The sequence below is a fragment of the Tenrec ecaudatus genome, chromosome 10 (genome assembly GCF_050624435.1).
Source record: "Tenrec ecaudatus isolate mTenEca1 chromosome 10, mTenEca1.hap1, whole genome shotgun sequence".
Classification (NCBI taxonomy): domain Eukaryota; kingdom Metazoa; phylum Chordata; class Mammalia; order Afrosoricida; family Tenrecidae; genus Tenrec; species Tenrec ecaudatus.
The window spans coordinates 107,731,486-107,748,110 of NC_134539.1; the positions used below are offsets into that span (position 1 = coordinate 107,731,486).

Sequence of the window (16,625 nt, forward strand, 5' to 3'; positions counted from 1 at the left end):
GGGGGCTGGGGGGCTCCCCCGGGAGCAGCTGGGCAGATAGTGGGGTTGGATGGGCTCAGGCCCAGCTGGCATCTGTCCCCCTCCCTGCAGACGGACCTGACCTTCGTGGGCTGTGTGGGCATGCTGGACCCGCCGCGTCCCGAGGTGGCAGCCTGCATCGCCCGTTGCCACCAGGCGGGCATCCGAGTCGTTATGATCACAGGGGACAACAAAGGCACAGCCGTGGCCATCTGCCGCCGGCTTGGCATCTTCGGGGACACGGAGGACGTGGTTGGCAAGGCGTACACGGGCCGGGAGTTTGACGACCTCAGCCCTGAACAGCAGCGCCAGGCCTGCCAGACGGCCCGCTGCTTTGCACGCGTGGAGCCCGCCCATAAGTCCCGCATCGTGGAGGACCTGCAGTCGCTCAACGAGATCACCGCCATGGTGCGGCCCCAGAAGGGGAGCAGGACTGGGCAGTGGGGGGCGCAGAGGGCAGCGGGCACATCCCCGGGGGCTCGGAGAAAGCACCTGCTCTCTGCTTTGCTCTTATTTTTCCCTAACAACTCCTGTAAACATGTTGAAACGCACCGAGAAATGGAAAAGGTGGCCCATCACACCCTGGGGGCCAGGCATCTCGGGCTGTTAGCTCTGGGGCGTTCCCACCCCCCACAGCTCCTTTGTTAACTTGTCTCTTGGAGCAGAGCATTTCAGAGTAAGGGGCAGGCCTCCTTCGTGAGAGGTCAGTGTGTGTGCGCTGGTGTTTGCTGCTGCTTCCTTCGTGAGGGAGGATTGACATACAGCGAAAGGATCAGATCTTAAAGGTGCTATTGGACGAGCTTTTGAACACACACACACACACACACACACCTTATAATAATACACAGAGGCCATCACACACAGCCCATAGCTCCTTGGTGCCTCTTCCCTGGACCTCTCTCACCAGAAGTAAGCACTGTTTTGATGGGTTTTTTTCTTCCTGCCCAAATTAGTTTTGTTCGCCCTTGGTTGCTGTATGAATAGAATCGGGGCGTGCATGCTCTTTTGTATCAGGCTGCTTTTGTTTGTTTGAGATTTACCCGTGTTGTTGAGAACGTGGGCAGATCTTTAATTCATTCACCTTTAGATGGTTTGGGCTCAGGTTTTGTTCGCTCTTGTTTTTTGCATCCTGGTCTAGAATCCTGATCTGACCTTGACCTTTCCCTCACACCTGATTGTCAACTTGACAGCCCCTCACCCCGCCCCCTGCAGTCAAACCTAGTCCTTCACTTTGAACTTAACTGTGACCAGAAGGCTTGGCCTGGATACAGAGTGGGGCGTCTTCCTTGGTTTGGCCACAGTAGAGCTACATGACTTTTTCTCCACCTCTACACTAACTTTGTCCCCTGCCCTTGACCTTAGCCCCTGCCATCTTAGTTGGGTTCTTTATGTTGAGCTCAACTCTGACATGGGTTCGTGCCTGGACCTGGACACCACCAACCCCGCCCCCCTGCCAGTACTTTGTTCTGACCCCAGCTTTGCCCTTGCCCTTGACTGCCGTTCCAATCCTGACCACAGCATCTTTATGACTTGGCCTCTAACTTGACCTCCACCCTGCTCACATTTCTTTTTCTTTGTTAACCGTAAGCCTAAGTCCTGTTCTTGGAGCCCTAGCGGCATCCTGGTTACACGCTGCTAACCACAAGACCAGCAGTGTGAATCCACCAGTTTGCCATCTGCTGCCACAGACAGTTACGGTCTCAGAAGCACACAGGGGCAGTTCTACCCTGTTCTGCAGAGTCACTGTGAGTCGACATCGACTCAGTGGCAGTGAGTTTGGGTTTTGTTTTCTATGTAAAAATTTAAACTTGAAATGAGGAGCTGATACCAAGGGCTCAAGTAGAAAGCAAATGTTTTCAGAATGATGATGGCAACAAATGTACAAATATGCTTGACACAGTGGATGGATGGATAGATTGTGATAAGAGATTGTGTACGAGCCCCCAATAAAATGATTAAAACACATTTCTTTAAACTTTTAATTTGTAAATAATTTTAAAAGCCCAGAAAGTTGAAATATGATTTATACACACACACACAAAAAACCAAAGGCCTTCCATCCAGATGCATCCTTTTATTTTTTTTTGCATCCTTTTTTTTAAAAAAACATTTTATTAGGGGCTCATACAGCTCTTATCATAATCCATACATATACATACATCCATTGTATAAAGCACATCTGTACATTCTTTGCCCTCATCATTTTCTTATTCTTTTTTTTCTCCTCTTTTCTTTTTTACATTTTATTAGGGGCTCATACAGCTCTTATCACAATCCATACATGTACATACATCAAGTGTATAAAGCACATCCATACATTCCCTGCCCCAATCATTCTCAAAGCATTTGCTCTCCACTTAAGCCCTTTGCATCAGGTTCTCTTTTTTTTTTTTTCCCTCTCTCCCCAGAATCCTTCTTTTTACTCTGCAGACTTGATGATTTTCTCCATCTAGATTACTGTATGTGGAGCCCTGGTGGCTAAGTGGGCTACACACTCGACTGCTGGCGGTGAGGTCAGTAGTTAGAGACCAGCATCTTAAGGGAAAGAGGCTGCTTTCTCCTCCTGTGCAACATTCACAGTCGCAGAGACCCACGGACAGTCCCGCCCTGGCCTATAGGACAGCTACGAGCCCAAACCGGCCTGATGGAGTGAATTTGAGTTTATGTATATACATAAATATATCTGATCAATTACAAATTTTTTTAAGTTAAAAGATCATTTTGGGGGGCTCTTACAGCTCTTATCACAATCCATACATCAATTGTATCAAGCATATTTGTACATATGTTGCCATCATCATTTTCTAAACATTTACTTTGTACTGAGCCCTTGGTATCCGCTCTTCTTTTTCCCCTGCCCCCCACCTTCGTGACCCCTTGATAAATGATGAACTATTATTTTCGTGAGTTTGGTTTTTGAAAGCCCCCTTCTTGACCTTCACCTTGGTTCCAACCTGAGCCTTTGGACTGTATCTCGAACTTGACTTCACCTTGCCCCCACCTTCATTTCACCCCCAGCCCCACCCCTGGCCTGCCCGCAGCCTGGTCCCCAGCCTCATCCCCGTTCCAGCCTTTGGTCGATTCTCCTCCCCGGTTGTGGCCATGTTTTGTACCCCTTGCCTGCGGCCTCCTCTCATCCCCCAGCCTAGGGTCTAAACTCATTCTTCACCTTATTCTGCCCGCCCTTCTGTGGCCTGAGGGCAGCCTTGGGGTGTGGGATGGGGAGGGGCGTTGCTCAGGTGTGGCCCTCCTCATCCCGCCCGCAGACTGGTGACGGGGTGAACGACGCACCAGCCCTGAAGAAAGCAGAGATCGGCATCGCCATGGGCTCGGGCACAGCGGTGGCCAAGTCGGCGGCCGAGATGGTGTTGTCAGATGACAACTTTGCCTCCATCGTGTCCGCCGTGGAGGAGGGCCGGGCCATCTACAGCAACATGAAGCAGTTCATCCGCTACCTCATCTCCTCCAACGTGGGCGAGGTCGTCTGGTGAGGCCCCGTGGTCCTTCCTCTTGCCCCTCCAGGCCAGCTTCTGTCCCCCTGACATAGAGGGTGCGTGGGAAAAGGACAGGAGCCTTCCAGGGCTCGGGATCAGACCGTTAACCAGAAGGCCTGGTGACCCATAGACCAAGGGGCCCCTCAGCCCTCCAGGAGGTGCCTGAAACACCCCCCTCATCCCTTCAGCCGCGACTTCTCATTTTCAGAGTCATGAGCTGGGAGAAAGTAGCCCCACCTTTGGGCTGGTACTAAGGCATCGGTGCGAGTACACCCATGAGGATCTGCGGGCCTACCTGTGTGCCCGTGGTTACGTGTGCCCTGGTGGGAGATGTGTGTACATGAGTTTAAGCACACGTGTGTGCATATTTGGCCATGCGTACAGGCCCAGAGGCTGTGCTGGCCTGTAATGGTGTCTGCATTCTGTGGGAGCGCACAGTGAGCCCGGGCTTGCCTGCGTGTGCGTGAGCTCTGTCTCCTCATGTCTGTGAGCGAGCAGGACTTTCTGGATCTGTTCGGTCTTTCCCAGGAGCCCTGGTGGTGTCGTGGGTTAGCAGTTGGGGTCCTAACCTCCAGGTCAGCAGTTTGAAAGCCCCAGCCACTCAGTGGAAGAAATGAGGCTTTCTACTCTCTAAAGAGTTAACAGTCTTGGGACCCCTCAGGGGAAGTTCTACCCTATCCTGTCGGGTCACTGTGAGTCGGAATGGACTCCATCGTGGTATGTTTGGTTCTGTTGGGTCTCTGAGCAAGCATGCGCGGTCATGCGAGCGTGACCATTCAGCCTCCGTGAGGCCTCCATAGCAAGGAGGCCAGGTGACAGAGCAGTTACAGGTTGGGTTGCTCACCCCAAGGTCAGCTGTTCAAAACCACCAACCACTCCACAGGAGAAAGACGGGTCTTTCGACTCCAGTAAAGAGTTGCAGTCTTGGAAACCCCCGGGGCAGCCCTACCCTGTTCTATAGGGACCCTATTCTATAGGGTCGCTGGGAGTCGGCGTCGACTCAACAGCAGTGGGTTCGGGTGGTGAGGTCTGCAGGGCAGACGTGCCAGCGCTCCAGAGCTGGGGCTAGGGAGGCAGGGCTGGCTTGGTGGAGACAGAGAGGTACATCCACCCCCCTGCCCGCCCACACGCTGGGACTAGCTGGGAGACAGGGGCTGCCTTGTGGGTAGTGGGTATGAGCTACCACTGGGCCCTCCATCCGAGGGGGGCTAGAGCCCATGACTCTGGTTCCAGCATCTTCCTCACAGCCATCCTGGGCCTGCCCGAAGCCCTGATCCCCGTGCAGCTGCTCTGGGTGAACCTGGTGACGGATGGCTTGCCTGCCACAGCCCTGGGCTTTAACCCACCAGACCTGGACATCATGGAGAAGCTACCCCGAAACCCCCGCGAGGCCCTGATCAGTGGCTGGCTCTTCTTCCGCTACTTGGCTATTGGCGGTGAGCAAGGCCCCGGCCCCCAGTGGGATCCCAGGATCTTCTAAGACCCTTGTATCGGTGAGGCTTGCAAACCAGCCAAGGAGACCCAGGTGTCTGGCTGGTGCTAAAAGGGTCTGGGTGGGCACAAGACTAGACTCATGCTTCGGGAATGGGGGGGCCCCGGTTTCGGACAGACTCACTGGTCGGCTCAGCCTCAGCTCCAGTCGCTGGCCTGTGCTCCTGAGGGCAGCAGAGTGGGTGCTGCAGCTCCAGCCCTCTCGTTCCCTTTCTTACAACCCCAACTTCCGAAGAGAGCCTTTGAGCCCACTGCTCCTCCGTGCACGGCGTGGTAAGCGTCTCGGGCCTGTTCTCACTGGCCCAGATGGGGCCACTTGCCTATGTCCTAGCCAGTCACTGCCAGGGTGGTGACTGAGGCTCACTGCAAATCAGGGCGCGCACACCCCTAGGCTCAGGACAATTGTATGCGAACCTCCTGTCTTGGAGAGGGAGGGAGCTGTCCCCGGAGGGAAACTCAAGGACTTGTTGGAAGGTGGTTGGTAGGAATGGCCCCAGAAAGCCACAGCCTACAGCCTTTTCCTCCCCGCCCTGCAGTGTACGTGGGCCTGGCCACAGTGGCTGCCGCCACCTGGTGGTTCCTGTATGATGCAGAGGGACCCCGCGTCACCTTCTACCAGCTGGTGAGCACACAGCAGCCGGGGAGCTGGGCCCGTGGGTAGACCTAAGGTAGCATCTCTAGTGACTGGGATTTCAGGGGGCCAGGACCCCTGACTGCTCAGCCGTCCCCCCCCCAATATATTTATATAAACACTCACCTTCTGGAGAACCAATTTCAGAAGTTGCAGGGACCCTGGTCAGGCTCTCAGTACAGCATTCTGAGCCAGAGGAGAGGCCTTCCCTCCCCCAGGGTGGGACCAAGGGGCAAGGCCTGGGCGGGTTAGTTTTGTCCTGGGGCCCCAGGAATGAAGGAGCTTAGGCAGAGGGCCAGGCTGAGACTGTGAGCAATGGAGTGGAGGACTCTGCAAGCTGCTGTTTATCAAGGGTGAAGGGCCTGCTGAAGCTACCTGGCTTGGCATGTGGGAGGAGCCCACCAGGAGGGTGGGCTAGCTGTGGGAACTCACCCAAAGATCCCCAGCCCCATGGCCTGAAAGCCTGCTGACGCCACACCACTTGTGGGGCTGCAGGGCTGCTGGCGTCCTCTGGGTGGCCTGCCGTCTCTGGAAGGGGCTCTTTTCTCATCCCTGGGCTAGGCACAAGGGCCCAGGAAGTGGCTTCAGTCCTGCTCAGTTTATCCTGTCTGGTGGCAAGGTTATGGCTGGGGTCACCGGGTCACCATCCCCAGAGGCTCTCTGGTTTGAGGGATTCTCCCAGCCTGCAGTGTTCAAGTCCAGGAAGACGGGGTGGTGGTGGTGGTGGTGTGTGTGTATGTATGTGTGGCGGGGGGGCGGGTGTGTCTCCTGGTTAGGAGGCAGCCCATTGTCACTCCGTGCCCACCTGCCCTGTGCACCGGAAGCTGATGCTCTCCCCACCACACAGCAGAAGGCTCCTCTGCCCAGCTGGCTCCTGTGGGGCAGCAGAATATTGGAACTTAAGTTAGGAGCTCTGGCAGTGTAGTGGGTTGCACATGGAGCTGCTAACCACAAGGTCAGAGGTTCAAACCTACCATTCACTCCAAGGGAGAAAAACGAGACTTCCTGCTTCCCTAAAGATTGACCATCTGGGAAACCCAAAGGGGTGATTCTGGTCTGCCTCCGGTTGTTCCGAGTCAGGATCAACCTGACAGCAACAGGTGTGTGCTCTCCCTGCCCGGAGTCCATTGTGACTCACAGCGACCCCACGGGACAGGGGAGAAGTGCCCCTGGGGGCCCAAGACTGTCACTGTGCAGACGTAGAGATCTTCCTCTCTTCTGGGGAGCCGCTGGTGGTGTCCAACTGCTGGCCTTGGGTGAGTGACCCAACTCGTACCCGCTGTGCCACCAGAGCGCGGGGCACCGGGTAGATAAATGCAAATGCGGTTGATATAACCCAGAGGGTGGGTGCCTTGCAGGAGGAAGTGGATAAGAAATAGGGAAGCCAAGGGGAAAGCAGGCCGAGCAGTGGCTTCGCCAGTAGAAGTGGGCGCCTGGCCCGCCAGGGCTCCCGGTGAGCCCATGAGAGTGAAGTGCCAGCCCTGCGAGAGGATGCCGGAGGTTGTCCTGACCCACGACCTGAGGGCTCATGGTGCATGGCAGGTGCCTGCCGGTGAAAACCCAGGGGGCTGCATTGGGTGGGGGCGGGGGTGTTCACGGCACAAGCAGGGAATCTGCTCCTTGTTTGTATTGGCTTCCCTGTGTGTGCGCACAAGGATGTAAACAAGGTGCGTCCTCGCGGGGGACAGGTAGACGTGTGTCCCGGGAAGTCACTGCGGGCTGGGAGAACTTGGTCCTGTGGCCACTGGTAGATGGAGTCAATCGATCAGTGAGTCCCTGCTCTGTGATCAGCTCCAAGTCACAGCCCTTACACTGGCCCCCACGTACAGGGCTTTTGGAGGAAAGCCCACCACTGCTATAGGTGAGAGAAGGAGTCTCAATCACTCTGTTAAAGTGAGACACCCAGCCAAGCCCCTGGTCTTTTTAAAACATCAGTTTGTTTATTTATTTAAATTGTTCATTTTATTTTATTTTCTATCCTTTTACTGGGGGCTCATACAACTCTTATCACACTCCATACATACATCAATTGTGTAAAGCACATTTGTACATTCACTGCCTTCATCATTCTCAAAACATTTGCTCTCCACTTAAGCCCCTGGCATCGGCTCCTCATTTGTTCCCCTGCCTCCACCCTCCTGATATCACCACTCACACCACTGGTCCTGAAGGGATCATCCGTCCTGGATTCCCTGTGTTTCCAGTTCCTATCTGTACCAGTGTACATCCTCTGGTCTAGCCAGATTTGTAAGGTAGGATTGGGATCATGATAGTGGGTGGGGAGGAAGCATTTAGGATTTAGAGGAAAGTTGTATGTTTCATCATTGCTACACTGCACCCCGACTGGCTTGTCTCCTCCCTGAGAGCCTTCTGTAAGGGGGTATCTAGTTGCCTACAGATGGGCTTTGAGTCCCCACTCAAAATCAGTTTATTTTTAACAGGTGCGCAGACAGATCACCGCATATCATACATTTCAATAATGTTCAATCACATTCCTAAGAGTTGGGCCGCCATCACCACCATCAATTCTGGGACATGTCTTCCCCGTGGTGCCCCTTGTGGTTAGCTCCCCACTTCCAGCAGGCCTCCCCTGCCTCGACCCTGAGTCTTTTGATCCAGTTGTCTCTAGGTCTACCTACCCTGCAGGTTTCATAGGAAGCAATAGGTTCGTGTTGCACTGGAGCCCGCAGGGTCCGCAGTTGGAAACCCGCATCCTCTCTGAGGAAGAAAGATGAGGCTTTCTACTCTGGTAGAGTCCCAGTCTCAGAAACCTACGGGAGCAGTTCTACTCTGTCCTGCAGGGTCACCACGAGTGGACACCGACTGGATGGCAGTGAGTTTGGTTTGGTTTGGGGATTTCATCCACGGCGAACCATACAAAGTCAAGGTGGACGACAAACGGATGGCCGAACCACGATACAATGAAACACAAACAAACCTTAATTGGTAGCAAGGCAGGAACTATTAAAACCTGGGACAGGACGCTCCACGCTGGGGAAGATCCTGTCAAGGTGCCACATTTCGGCCTGATTGAATTGCAGACGTCCTCCCTGCAGCCTGCGCGCTCTGGCAACAGCCGTTCCCATCTCTGGTCCGTCGTCAGATGTTCATGTGAGGCCAAGCCCTGTCCTTTTGCTTTCCATCCTCCGTGAGGAGTATGGGGAGAGCACCACAGCAGGACCACCGTGCCCGTGTGTGTGTTGCGGGGGTGGCCAGGCAGCAGCTGGGACAGCCGGTCCTTCTACAGGCCTCTCGGAAGGTCATTTCTCCGCCTGGCCACCACTCTCTAAGTCCTTTGTTTAGAGAGAGCTCTGTGTGCGGACGAGGCTCCCAGGCCAGGGGTATATCGTCCTCGGACATCCTCTCTCCGATAGGGCAGGTCCTCCGCCTCTTAGCACGGTGGATTCTGCCAGTGAGATTTGAAATGGTGGGTGCCTCCTCGAGGCCACCCATCTCTTGCTCTGAGAAGTTTTTATCAAAGGTCATTTTACTGGGGGCTCTTAACAACTCTTATGACAATCATACATCAATTATAGCAGGCATATTTGTCCGTATGTTGCCTTTATTCTTTTCTAGGCATTTACTTTCTATTTGAGCCCTTGGTATCGATGGGCTCTTCCCCTCAGCCCCTACCCCATGGAGAACTTTTTAATTAGGGTTATTATGAGGGAGCCCTAGTGGTGTAATGGAGTAGGTTACTCATTGGGCTGCTCACCGCAAGGTCAGCAGTTCAAAACCACCAGCCTCTCCGGAGGAAAAAGAGGAGGCTCTCTGCTCCAGTAAAGACTCACAGCTTTGAAAGCCCACGGGGGCCGCCCTGTGAGCATCACTGGGAGTCGAAACCAATGGGACAGTGGGTGTGGCTTCTTTGGTTTGGTCCTGTTAAGGCTGTGTGCCGCGGCAATTCGGTTTGTTTGTCTCCATGGTGAGAAAAGAGCAGGGGCGAGGAGCGCACCTCAACCCCCAGGGCTCCTGTCACCCTCCCCAGCTTTAGTGGTGGGTGGACTGGTGTCTTTGTTTCTGACGCCAGAAGATGGGATGGAGGAGAGGGTTTGGGGTCAAGGAAAGAGGAGGTCTTTGGTTTGGAGCACAGCGAGTGCCACCATCTGTGGGACGTGTCAGAGGGCGTGCCCCATGCACATGCCCCTTCTCAGCACCCCCCACCCCGCCCAGCTCTGGAGGGCATGCCCCTGCCCCTCCCTGACCGTCGCGTGCCCCAACCCCGTTTCTCCGGCAGAGGAACTTCCTGAAGTGCTCCAAGGAAAACCCACTCTTTGCCAATGACAACGTTGACTGCGAGGTCTTCGAGTCCCGCTTCCCGACGACCATGGCCCTGTCCGTGCTGGTGACCATCGAGATGTGCAACGCTCTCAACAGGTGGGCAGGGGCGGGGGAACGGGGAGCGTAGGAGGCTTAAGGTTGGGTCTGAGGGTCAGCAGGGTCCAGGGTTGGGGAGTTGAGGGTCAGAGGGGTCTAAGACTCGGGGCTGAGGGGCAGGGTGTCAGGGATTGGGGCTCGAGGGTCAGAGGAGTCTCGAATTGAGGGTCCTGGCTGTCCAGAACTGAGCGGCTCAGGGTCAGAGGAACTTTGGATTGGGGAGTTGAGGGTCAGGGGCTTAGGAATTGGCTTTGAAAGCCAGAGGGGCCCAGGACTGAGAGATTGAGGATCAGGAGGCCGGGGATTTTGGGGTGAGGGTTAAGGCATGTATAATTGGGGACCTGGGGTGTCAGAGCATTCCAAAGGGGTTCTGAGAATCAGTGATGGACCACTGTTAGAGGCAAGGGGACTCAACTCAAAGGCCAGAAATACAAGGATCAGGACTAAGCCCCCGAATGGTGGGAAAAGAGTGTTCCAGCCCCAGCTCAAAGCCCTAGGATGGGACAGGGCGGGCAGACAGGCAGCTGGCAGTCCCCCCAGGTCCTCGCCTTGGCCTCCCCTGGGCTGGGTGCCCACAGCAGAGCCCAGCCAGAGGTGAGCGCCCACTCTGTGCCCCCTCCCGACAGTGTCTCAGAGAACCAGTCACTGCTGCGGATGCCACCCTGGCTGAACCCTTGGCTGCTGGCGGCTGTGGCCATGTCCATGGCCCTGCACTTCCTCATCCTGCTCGTGCCGCCGCTGCCGGTGAGTCTCCTGCCCCGGCTGCTCTAAAGCCTGTCTGCAGATGGCAGAGGACAGGGGTCAGCAGGGAGCTGAAGGTGCTTGGTGCATGGGCCCTGGGCAGATGGTGTTCCCAGGTGTGGTCCACCATCAGGAGCCCCGAGGGTAGGGGGGCAGTAGCCGTGAAGACCCCTTGGTGTAGGGAGTCTCTTCCGTATGTATCTGTGGTTGGGGGCCTGGGGGAGGGCTTAGCAGAATCCCTCCCACATCCCAGCAGGATGGGTGTTTGCAGTGTGGGTGTGGGCCGGCAGGGTGTTTCAGGTAGAAGAAGCTCAATGAACAAAGATCTGGAGGTGGAAATTCGAGGGGCACTTTCAGTGGGAGTTGGGTGGAGGGCATGCTAGTCCCCAGCACCGACCTTCCTTTACCGGAAGCCCCCTTCCAGCTTATTTTCCAGGTGACCCCACTAAGCGGGTACCAGTGGGTGGTGGTCCTCCAGATGTCCCTGCCTGTCATCCTGCTGGACGAGGCCCTCAAGTACCTGTCTCGGAACCACATGGACGGTGAGCGGGAGGCTCCGGGCACCCAGCCTTGCGCGCCACGCTATCTGCAGCCACTGCCCATCCATGTTGCTCCCTGGGCCTCTATGGGCACCAGGGTATGCATAGCTGGATGCCTATCCCAACCACACTGGACCTTGGCCTTGCTGGGCCACCAGCTGGAGATGCAGGTGCTCTGGGGGCTGTCAGCGAGCTGCCCTCTCTCACGCTGTGCTGCACTGCGGGGGCGGGGGCCATGGGGCACCGTGGAGGGCCACGCTGCCTTGCCCGCCTCACTTGCCTTTACTCTGGCTGCTGTGGACCTGGCCTCTCTGACCCCGGTCCATCTCTATCCAGGCATTCTCAGGACAGTCGCCCAGGTGTGGAGTGGGCAGCCGCTGACCGCCTCCCGGACCCCAGACCACGCTGGGTTGGCCTCTTTGGTGTCATGTTATTGGTGGGACAGTGGGGGGTCGAGTCTTCTTCTGAGCCCACCATTCTGGGTTGCCATAACCCCAAACATCGGGTGGTGCTGGGTGCCCAGTAGCAGATGGCACGTGTGCTCTGCTGCCTGCCTCTGCCAGGGGCTCTCTGGGCCTCACGAGGGCAGAGGCAGCATCATTCGCTCTGGCAGAGCCTCTCCGGGCAGGAGGTGGCAGTGGGGGCCGCGCCCCTCGCCTGGGAGTTTGTGTCAAGGTGGTGGCCATGTGGAGAGGCCAGGGCTGGCCCCGAGATGGCTGAGGCCCGTGTTGGTGTGTTTGGGTCCTTGGAGACCACCTCTGGCAGGGATGTGCCCCTCGGGGCTGCAGGGGCGGGATACAGGGCTATAAATAGATCACGTGCCTGTCATTCCATGGGGGCCAAGGCACTCAGCTGGCCCCCATCTCCCACACTGGCCAGTCCCCCGGGTGCTGTAAATATTTCATTAAAATAAAACCGAACGAGTTGGCCTCCTCTCTGGAGAGGGTATGGTCAAGCACATGTCTGCTGAGGGGGTGGCCAGACCCAGGGGGTGGGGTAGCACTCACTTGAGGGTGGAGTGGCTGCAGTTGGCACCCAGGGTGGAGGGCAAAGCCGGGTCCTTTGGCCCCCATGGGGTTCTTTCGGACCCTCCTCATGGCCCTTCGTGGGGCCGGGAGACAGGCAAAAGCCAAACTCGCCACCATTGAATTGATGCCGACTCCCGGTGACTCTATAGGACAGGGTAGAACTGTCCCTGTGAGTGTCCAAGACTGTCACACTTACGGGGTGGGGGGAGAGAAAATGGGTCTGAGATGCCTTGGTGGGGCTGAGGCCTGCCCCTGCTGTGGCCTGAGCCCAGGCATGGTCGGCTGGCACAGCCTCTGACTACCTTTGTTCCTTCTAACTGATGACCAGCCAGGCCTGGACACAGGCAGCTCCGTGGCTGGCTTCGTCTGCCTTCTCTCCCGGACGCCTGCCATTGTGTCCAGCAGCAGCCCAGCAGAGCAAGACAGAGTAGCTTAGAGGGCTGGGGAGGGTGGGCTGCTACCTCTGGTGGGAGAAGGGGCTGGGCTAACAGGGCCTGTTGTCTCAGGTGGGACTTGGAGGCAGGAGTGCAGGGTAGGGAGGCCCTCACAGGGCCAAGGTAGGACCCCAGATGTTATCCTCTGGGTGGTGGAAGCTCAAGGCAGAGACTAAGGTGGAGCCCAGGATGGGCTGGTCCCAGGCTGTGCACCCACCCCCACTATCGACCTCAGCTGATGGCCAGCTCTCTGGAGGTATAGCCGGAGAGTAGTACCCAGGTGGGTGTGGGCCCTAGGACAGACGTACCTATGGCCTGCGACCGCCTCTGAGAGACAGAAGATGGGCACAAGACGTGTGCACTGCCCCATGCAGCCACAATCCTGGGGCCTGCTCCCGAGCCAGACAGGGAGGGGGTGGGAGAAGGGACCCTGTTACGTCCCTGAGCCAGCTGGGTGGCCGTTTAGGGAAGTTCTGCTGAGCTAGGCCTGACACTTGTGGCTCCCAGTGATTTTAGGATGCATCTTGTCTCAGGGAAGATTGTGGATTAGCTCCACTGGGGTGGGGGCGTCCCCTTGCCCCACCTCTTGGCTCTGCCCAGGTGTGGCTGAGCGGCTGTCAGGAGAGGGGCCTTGGCCAGGCTGGGGGGTGGGCAAGGGATGTCTGTGTGTGTGTGTGTGTGTGTGTATTGGGGGGGAGGGGCAATGTAAGAGCAAGAGGGGCTGCTTTGCGGGAGGGCATCATGCCCTTTCTTGTAGGCAGTGGGGAACCCTTCAGGGGGGCTGAGGATGGAGGCCTTGAGACCTGGTGGGCAGCGCAGGAGGAGATGCCCGCAGAAGCTAAGAAGGTGGTGTCAGCAGGCCTCGGGGGTGTGGGGTGGGGAGCAGTTCTGGGATTGTGGGACCACGGGCTGAGAACAAGTGAGGCAGAAGGAGGCAACTGGTCCCTGAGGGAGCCTGTGGGTGAGCGAGGTGCCAGGGAGACTGGATCCTGGAGCCAGGGGCACAGGGCTAGGGTAGATGGAGCTCTGGGGGAGCGCCCCCCAGAGGAGAGGTGACTGGCTGGTCGGATGTTTGCACTCACACATCTGCCTCCCCACCACACGTTTTCTTCAAGCAGAAAAGGGGAAGCCCTGAGGGCCAGAAGTGGAGGGGAGTCCCCGAGGAGGACTACGACAAGGACAACGCTGACCTCAGACTGACGGTGCCCAGCACTCGCCCCACGCCCCACCCATGCCCACCACGCTCGCCTGCTAGCTCCCCAGTGGGTCTCACCTGCGACCCACTTTCCTCTGGCCGGGAGCCTCCTCTGTTGTCTGCCGGACTCTGCTGAGCTCCCCATGGGGCTGCCCGGAAAGAAGCCTGCTGTAGAGCCTAGCCTCCCACCCCAAGTCCCCAGGGCTTCCGGAGCCTGCCCCGCCCACCCGGAGGCTGCCGTTAACTTGGTGACGCCAGCCGCGGGCTCTGACCTCTCCCTCCCTTATTGCCTTCTGGAAATGGGGGGCCACAGGGGAACATCTGGGCCCAGCTGTGCATGGGGAGGCCTGGGAAGCCCTTCCACTTTCCTCTGCCTCCAGGAAGTCTGCTCGCAAGGGCTTGCGCCTCTCTCTGTTTATAAGTGCGGGTCTCGGGGTCAGAGAAGAATGCTGCGGAGGGAGGACCAGGGGCTGGGTGCAAGGGCCCTCCTTCCCAGCGGGTGGGGGCTGGGGGGTGGCTGGTAATGGCCCAGCCTGCCTGCCTCAGCGTTGCTAACTTCCTGGGTGCAGGCGTCCCTATCCTAAGCAAATAAGAACCCACCAAGGCTCAGGATTGCCAGGTCTGCCAAGCAGATGTCCTATTGGCCACTTGTGTCCCTGACTCCTGAGGTCCCAGATATTCTGGGGGCCCTGTCCCCAACCCCCACCCCGCCAGTGTGGCTGCGTGGTTCCCAGTCTCACTCGCTCCCACCATGGCCCCCATCAGTGCCCCTCTAGGGTGGGATAGGGGCAACCAGCCAGGGGGTCCTGACAGAATCTTCCCTTGGGGGCTCAGCTTCACCCTTTGCACCCCTCCCCTCCTCTGCACTCCTTCCCAGAAGAATGACACAGAAGGTTGTTAATTGCCCAAGGCACTTCCTCCACCCGCCCCCCACCTTCTCTGGAGTGTCAGGATAAAAAAATAGGGTTTGAAGGACGCAACTGTGTTTCACTTTGGCAAAATCAAGCAAGGCAGAGAGCCCCAGCCGCAACCCCGCCCGAAGGGGGAAAGGTGGTTAGTGCATTCCATTCAGTATCAGCGACCCCTCCCTGCCCTGGTGCCCCCCCCCAACCTGCAGAGAAATGGGCCCTGGGCACCCCCTCCCTCCTGTCGGGTGCTGTTGGGAAGCCAGGGGGAGGGCCGAGACTGGGGCCCAAGGAGATTCTCTCTTCTTAACCACTGGGGGAGCAGATGGTGCCATCTGGGGACTGGGATGGAGGGGCCCTGCCTCATCTGCATTTGGCCGAGAAATAAAGATTGTGTACCAGTGGGGGCTGCCTGTGTCTTTTTCTGGAGTTCGAGCCCACTGCCCTGCCCTTGGTGGCTGGCTGTCGGGCCTGCCTCCCACCCACCCCCAGGAAGGGTGAACAAAGGCAGGCTCAACTGGGCTCCCTGCCAGCGAGTGTAAGCCGACTCACAGCACCCCTGTAGGGCAGGGTGGATCTGCCCCGCGGGTTTCTGAGAGTGACTCTGCGAGTAGAAATTGGGTGGTGGATTTGAACTCCTGATCTTGTGCTTAGCAACCCAATGTATAACCAGGACCCCTAGAACAAAGCCTCGACACCCTTAAATCACCCCAGCAGTTCTTTCTCCTTTGAAAGGGGGTGCAGTGTTTCCGGCTCACACCTGGGTGGCAGAGGCAGGAGTCTGCAGGCCTGGTGGGGTAGGGGCAGGTAAGGCCAGTTGGCCGGAGCGTCTCAGCCTGCATTCTGGGGGCAATGGGGAAAAGGAGGGTACAGCTCTCCAGAGCCTTTTAGGAGACCCAAAACCAGGTGGCCTCCATGGAAACCGAGGCTGGAGGGCTTCATGGTTGGCCATGGCCTGACTCCCAGCCAGACCGTTGTAGGTACAGAGATGCTGTTCAGGGACATTCCCATCTTTATGTCCCTCCTGGCATCCAGTCCCAGGCACAGCCTCCCACCTCCCACGTGGCCCTCAGTGTCACCTGCTTTAGATGAACCCAGGGCCCAGGTGGCCCTGTCTTCCTGTGAGAGAGGGGCCTCTTGGAAGAGAGGGCTCACTCAACCCCCATCTCCCTCATGTCCCTCCTTGGGAGGAGAGACCAAGAGACTGGTCCTCCTGCCTACCATTGGCAGAGCCCAGCGCTACATGGAAGCATGGGGGCCCTTGTTCAAAAAGGACCCCCATAATGGGTACAGCCATACATGACACCAAGCATGGGGTTTGGTGTGGCTGCCGTACAGGTCCATGAAGCGGGCCACTACCCGAGGAGATGGCCCCACCCTTAGGAGCTCCCCGTGTGGAGGAGGGGACAGAAGCTGGAGCATAACTCAGGGCTCAGGGGCCGGTAGAGGGTCTTCCCACGTAGTCCCCCACTAAGACTTCTTGCACCATGAAGCTCCACCTGCTCTTCAGCTCCAGGGTCTTCTGTAGACCCATAGGTGGGCCAGCCAGGGCTTCATGGATGAGGATAAGAGGGAGGCCAACGGAGCAATGGGCAGCCTACAGCCTGGAGAGCACAGGCCCTCTGAGAGGCCATCTAGCTAGCACCACTCGAGGGCAAGTGGGCTGGGTGTGGGGCTACGATTGGGCTCCCGGGACTGGTGCCGGAGGGGAGACTGGCACCAACCTGCCCAGCAGCTTCTGGGGCTTGGTGGCCAGGCCTGCTTGGCCTCCA

The 16,625-nt window shown here is 57.4% G+C and overlaps 1 protein-coding gene across 1 annotated transcript in view; it reads left to right on the plus strand.

Moving 5' to 3' along the window:
• ATP2A3 (ATPase sarcoplasmic/endoplasmic reticulum Ca2+ transporting 3) overlaps positions 1–13,363 on the plus strand; it is a 33,411-nt gene extending 20,048 nt beyond the window's left edge. The window contains exons 14-22 of the mRNA XM_075559594.1: positions 91–426; positions 3,285–3,505; positions 4,746–4,948; positions 5,540–5,625; positions 9,872–10,011; positions 10,638–10,755; positions 11,177–11,294; positions 11,628–11,823; positions 13,354–13,363. Coding sequence (XP_075415709.1) covers positions 91–426; positions 3,285–3,505; positions 4,746–4,948; positions 5,540–5,625; positions 9,872–10,011; positions 10,638–10,755; positions 11,177–11,294; positions 11,628–11,823; positions 13,354–13,363 — 1,428 coding nt within the window. The remainder of the gene's footprint in view (positions 1–90; positions 427–3,284; positions 3,506–4,745; positions 4,949–5,539; positions 5,626–9,871; positions 10,012–10,637; positions 10,756–11,176; positions 11,295–11,627; positions 11,824–13,353) is intronic.
• The last annotated feature ends 3,262 nt before the right edge of the window (positions 13,364–16,625 follow it).